The sequence below is a fragment of the Gastrolobium bilobum genome, unplaced genomic scaffold, assembly GCF_033153095.1.
Source record: "Gastrolobium bilobum isolate Gb01-03AN ecotype WA unplaced genomic scaffold, APGP_CSIRO_Gbil_v1 utg14161, whole genome shotgun sequence".
Classification (NCBI taxonomy): Eukaryota; Viridiplantae; Streptophyta; class Magnoliopsida; order Fabales; family Fabaceae; genus Gastrolobium; species Gastrolobium bilobum.
The window spans coordinates 134,224-140,644 of record NW_026896507.1 but is presented as its reverse complement, the minus strand read 5'-3'; the positions used below and the strand labels follow the sequence as shown (position 1 = coordinate 140,644).

The following is a 6,421-nucleotide window of genomic DNA, read 5'->3' as shown; positions in this document are numbered from 1 at the left end:
ACCATTTGTTATATGACTGTATTTTTAATGTCTTATTTAATGTGTAAGATAATATTTAATCATTTATTAATAAATCAAATATCAGTAGTTATATATTTATTTTTTGTACTTCTGGTGATATTTTTACTCTTTCATATCTCATTGTGTTACGGGTTAGTATACTCGAGTACGGGTTGGAAGAACCCGGTATAACTGTGCTCGGGTTGTGGGTTAGTTCTTCCACTTATTAGTCCATGAGATGGGACCTATCATGATAGCACGTCCATGGTAACCATCTCTCATCCACGTTCAAGATAACCACCTTCCATCCACGTCCAGTGCAACTACTCCAACCAGTAGTATATATATAGGGGTGAATACTCCAAGAAGGTATTCAGAATCAGACCAAACCCATATTAATGTTCATCTAGAACACATCGCAATAATTTTATTCATTAATTATTAAAATCCTCTGACATTCCTGTTTAATTGGATAGATCCATTCCCATGTATTCTAACAAGAAAAGGTGTTCAATATTATTACAATTCAGGACGATCTGGCGGGAAATTTTTAAATCAGAGAGGGAACCCTAACCAATCTCACAACCCTAATTTCAAAATTTCAAAACCCCTTTCCCACCTCAACTGTATTATATATATTCACGCGATTGTCTCTTCACTTGTGTGCACCAAACTTGTTCAATACTCATCAGAGACGGCGGTTTCAACCAAAACAAAACAAATATGTATGTTGTAAAGAGGGATGGACGGCAAGAGACGGTTCATTTCGATAAGATAACGGCGCGTCTTAAGAAGCTTAGTTACGGGTTGAGCACCGAACACTGTGACCCCGTTCTGGTGTCTCAGAAAGTGTGTGCTGGCGTCTACAAGGGCGTCACCACCAGTCAACTCGATGAATTGGCTGCTGAAACCGCCGCTTCCTTGACTGCCAATCATCCTGACTACGCTTCTGTCAGTTTTTTTTTTTGTTGTTGTTGTTAATTTTTGCGTTAATCGGTTAGAAAATTCGAATAATATGTTTATCTGTGGTTTTTTTTTTTTTTTTTTTTGCAGTTGGCTGCTAGGATCGCTGTTTCGAATCTCCACAAGAACACTAAAAAATCATTTTCGGAGACGTAAGTATGATAGGGACTGATGATTGCGTGTTTACTTTGCTTATGTTAGCATGATTTTGTGTTTAACATCGTCCAAATTGTGGTGGATTTAGGGTTAAGATCATGTACAACCATTTTAATGAGAGATCTGGGCTCAAGGCTTCTCTGATCGCTGATGATGTCTATGAAATAATCATGAAGGTAATTCTTGTTTTTATTGGCCTTTTATAATCAGTATTCATGCGTTTTTTTATTTTCTTGCTTAAACATGGCGACAGAGTATATAGTTAGTTACAACTGTCTTTGTCTGCAGTTAGTAATTGTAACATATTCATCACAGTATATAATATATTGGAGCTACAGTTTTAATTTTGTAATTATAAAAAATATATCAGAAGACCGGTTTTTATTTTTGATATGAAATGCTTAAAGTTTTGCTTGGCTGTTGTTCTTTTGTTTGATGTGATGAATTAATCTCTTATCATGTCTTGATTTGGTTACAGAATGCTGCTCGTTTAGACAGCGAGATCATCTATGACAGGGACTTTGACTATGATTATTTTGGTTTCAAAACCCTCGAGAGATCCTACCTCTTGAGGGTTGAAGGAAAGGTTGTGGAAAGGCCTCAACACATGTTGATGAGGGTTGCTGTTGGAATTCACAAGGATGACATAGAATCTGCTGTCAAAACTTACCACATGATGTCTCAACGATGGTTCACCCATGCATCTCCGACTCTTTTCAATGCAGGAACACCTAGGCCTCAAGTACGATTGCAGTTTATGATCTTGCCCTTCATCTCTTCCCCTCTCTTTGTGTCATCCCATGGTTTGTTTTTTTGCATGTGTATTGATGATATGAGACCTCATTTAAATGAATGATCATGTGCTTTGGCAGCTGAGTAGTTGCTTCCTTGTGTGCATGAAAGATGATAGTATAGAGGGTATATATGAAACTTTGAAGGAATGTGCTGTTATCAGCAAATCAGCTGGAGGAATTGGTGTCTCCGTTCACAACATACGTGCTACGGGTACTTACATCCGTGGGACAAATGGGACATCCAATGGCATTGTTCCAATGCTGCGTGTGTTCAATGATACTGCCCGCTATGTTGATCAAGGGGGAGGCAAGAGGAAAGGTAAATAATTTATAAGTAATTCCTTTATTTAATGGTCAGTTGCTTTTCTTTACCTGTATGCTTATGTGCTTGTGGCAGGTGCATTTGCTGTGTACTTGGAGCCATGGCATGCTGATATATTTGAATTCATGGATTTAAGAAAGAATCATGGAAAGGTATGTTAGATGACCTCAAAGGTGGTGGTAGTGGTCTACTCTGACTGTTATCTTGGAGTTGTGTAAGCATTATTTATTGCCACCATCATGTATTGGTGTTGTTTTTGCAGGAAGAACATCGTGCTCGAGATCTGTTTTATGCCCTCTGGGTGCCTGATCTCTTTATGGAAAGAGTTCAGAGTAATGGACAATGGTCTTTATTTTGCCCCAATGAAGCACCTGGTTTGGCAGATTGTTGGGGTGAGGAATTTGAGAAGCTTTATCTTCGGTATGAAAGAGAAGTAAGTTCAATGTTGACATGTAGGCTCATTTTTGCGTGTTTCAGATGATGCCTTTGCTTATTAACATCTTGTTTTTGCTAAATGTATTTTATCATATACATAGGGAAAAGCAAAGAAGGTAGTTCAGGCACAGAACCTCTGGTTTGAAATTTTGAAGTCCCAGATAGAAACTGGAACCCCTTATATGCTTTTTAAGGTGGCGTATTTAGACATGTTTATATGTTTTTCCTTCATTAAATTTTGTATTTATCTGTTGAATAAATCCTATTTTTTTCTTTATCCTAGGATACTTGCAATAAGAAAAGCAACCAACAGAATCTGGGAACAATTAAGTCGTCAAACTTGTGTACTGAGATAATTGAGTATTCAAGTCCTACTGAAACTGCTGTGTGCAATTTGGCATCAATTGCACTACCACGATATGTTCGAGAAAAGGTAGAACATCCCTTGCATGCTACATGTATTGGGCTCACATGATTTGGTTTCTAGACCAATTTGTTCTTCCTTATGTGAATGCTTTCTCCTTACCATAGGGGGTGCCAATGGAGTCTCATCCATCTAAGCTTGTTGGGAGTACAGGCTCTGGAAATCGGTATTTTGACTTTGATAAACTAGCAGAGGTATGATTGTAGTTAACAATAAGTGATGTTTATGCGTTTCCAACATGTGTACTTCAACCTTATTGATGTTATCAGTATATATGCTAGACTTGTGATGGTTCTGTCTTTATGATTAATTACAGATTACTGCGGCAGTCACAGCAAACCTGAATAAAGTAATTGATGTCAATTACTACCCAGTTGAAAATGCTGAACGGTCAAACTTACGGCATCGACCCATTGGTATTGGTGTTCAGGGTCTCGCTGATACCTTCATACTACTTGGCATGGCTTTCGATTCACCAGAGGTATATCTTCTGTGGCTGCTATTTATATCCATTTAAGTTAGTATTTCAGTATAATAGTTTACTTGGATATAAATGCAGGCTCAACAACTAAACAAGGAGATTTTTGAGACTATTTACTATCATGCTCTAAAAACTTCATCTGATTTGGCTGCAAAAGAAGGTCCCTATGAGACATATAATGGTAGTCCTGTAAGCAAGGTATATCAACTAAACAAGCTTTTCCATGCCTTCTTTTTGAAGTCTTGAGCACGAGTGTAATTATACAGCCTGGTTTTGGTTTGATGCAGTGGCACATGTATGCACACGCATATTCAGCTTGAATTTTAAGGTCTTAAGTTTTAATCTGTGCATCCAAAATATCTAGTTGCTTAGGTGATCTTTGTATTGCTCAGGGAATTCTTCAACCCGACATGTGGGATGTGACGCCCTCAAGTCGTTGGGATTGGGATGCACTTCGGGAGATGATATCACAGAACGGTGTGAGAAATTCACTTCTTGTGGCCCCTATGCCAACTGCATCTACTAGCCAGATTCTTGGAAATAATGAGTGTTTTGAACCATATACTTCAAATATCTACAGCCGTAGAGTTCTAAGGTTTGCTTTCCCATCCATGTTATTTGGTCTTGGTGTATTATTGTCCTATCTTATTTGCTAACTGTTTGTCTCTCAGTGGTGAATTTGTTGTTGTGAACAAGCATCTTCTTAATGACTTGACTGAGATGGGACTGTGGTCTCCGGCAATCAAGAATAACATTATCTATGAGGATGGTTCAGTACAAAAAATTCCAGAGATACCTGATGAACTGAAGACTATATACAAGTATGAGATTTATGATTTCGCAACTAACTGAAGTTTTGCTTTTATGTATTTACTTCAATTCAATTTGGTACATGTAGAACTGTTTGGGAGATTAAGCAAAAGACGTTGGTGGATATGGCTGTTGATCGAGGATGCTACATTGATCAGAGTCAAAGCTTAAATATTCACATGGATCAACCCAACTTTGGAAAGCTGACTTCTTTGCATTTCTATGCATGGTCAAAGGTAGCAACTTTTTTATTGGATGAAGTTAAAAACGTTAAACACAGGATTGTATGCATGATTTGCATCTTATAAAATTTCTTGTCTTGGTGGGATATATTTGGAGGTTATATAAAATATATTTTACCTTGCTAGTTTGGGTTTAATTGGGAGTGAATTTTTATGTTTATTGGTGTGATATATTTGGAGGTTAAACGTTCTTCTGTAGTTTGTCTTTGGCCTTTTAAGTGACCGTCAATGTCACACGGGAAAATAGTGAAGACATAAATTTATACACAAATATACAGCTGGGTTTAATTGTTTTGCATTGCCATTTGTTACTACAGACTTATTTTTAGTTTGCAATGCTGTTTCCCTTCTGATTGACATTAAATATTTGGATATGAAATACAACTAGAATTTCATCCTTTTGAGACTTTATCTCTTCTGTTGGGGAATTCTAGACTAACTTGTTTGCTGTTTGATTTTTTGCTTTCTGTTTGGGCATGAAAGGGTCTGAAGACAGGGATGTATTATCTCCGATCAAGGGCTGCAGCAGATGCTATAAAGTTCACTGTTGATACCTCTGCTCTCAAAGTAATAAGAATTCATTGTGATCAATCCTTGTATTCATGTGATTTACACAAGTCGATATAAAATATTTTTGTGTTGAATGCAGGAAAAACCTAACGTAGAGGATGATGATAATACAAAGATGGCACAGATGGTGTGCTCTTTAACAAACCGAGAAGAGTGCTTGGCTTGTGGTAGTTGAAGTGTTCAAAAGTAGAGTTGCTTTGTGTAGATTCATGTGTTAATCCTTAGACCCGGCATAGATAAATGGTTTAAGATTTCAAGGCCAGTCGTGTGTTAATCTTGAGCTTTTAATGATTCCTAAAGCTTTGTGCAGCGTTTTTTTTTTTTTTTTTTGCTTTCATTCGTATTTGCTTATCCTTGTATGATGTTTTTTATGTACTCAGTAATTTATCAAGCCAGTCAAAATATAGTTTCACTAATTGAATCTGGTTATTCATATTAACATAAAAATTTGATTGTTGGGTGTATTTTTGAACGAGTTATGAGGACTAGTCATGGGACAATCCATGAATTATGGTATCTTCGAATGTGGAATGAAACTTAGGGGAATATAATGTTCGAATTTGTTATAAAAAAATGAACAGATGTAAGGTCCTTCGGTAAAGGGAAGACATAATAAAGATGTGAAGTATGTAGAGTTAGGGATAGGAATGTAAATGGATAGGCTATAGGTTTTTATTTTTACATGTTGGCTTATAAATTTATAGGTTGTCATATATCATATTGTTTATTTTAAAAAAATAAAATTATTATTTTAATAATAAAATAATATTATATTAATTATCTTTTTAATTATTAAATATTTAATAAATTTAAACAGATTAAATAGCTTAGCTTGAATTTTTTATTTTTTAAATATAAGTCAGGTCAAATTTATAATTTAATTTTATATAAAGCTAATAACTCAAGTCAAATTTAAGGTATTTTACACATACTTAAATTATTTAAGTCAAAGTATAGCTCAACTTATTTACATGATACATACACACAAAAAATTTAGAGAGGCATTAGTTTGCTCCTTGATAGGAGTGAAAGGCAGATAATGCTTAAGGCATGTGCATACACAATACTAAAATCAATTCTAAATTTTGATCTTTAATTTTTTGATTTTACATTCATCTTCTGTCTCTCGAAGGAAACTTGAACTATTCCATGAAAGTCTTGGAATGTTCACTAGGCACAGACAATAACAAGTCTATACCTTTTTGTTTGTTTGTTTTAATTGTA

General features: G+C 35.6%; 1 protein-coding gene across 1 annotated transcript; it reads left to right on the top strand.

Moving 5' to 3' along the window:
• The first annotated feature begins 682 nt into the window (after positions 1-682).
• LOC133300118 (ribonucleoside-diphosphate reductase large subunit-like) lies at positions 683-5,570 on the top strand. Its single transcript, XM_061499614.1, has 17 exons — positions 683-951; positions 1,054-1,115; positions 1,208-1,295; positions 1,598-1,861; positions 1,992-2,232; positions 2,311-2,387; positions 2,498-2,668; positions 2,772-2,864; positions 2,954-3,103; positions 3,202-3,288; positions 3,411-3,575; positions 3,654-3,773; positions 3,968-4,170; positions 4,247-4,396; positions 4,474-4,621; positions 5,111-5,194; positions 5,277-5,570. The coding sequence occupies exons 1-17, from the start codon at positions 724-726 to the stop codon at positions 5,370-5,372; spliced, it is 2,427 nt and encodes an 808-aa protein (XP_061355598.1). The 5' UTR covers positions 683-723; the 3' UTR covers positions 5,373-5,570.
• The last annotated feature ends 851 nt before the right edge of the window (positions 5,571-6,421 follow it).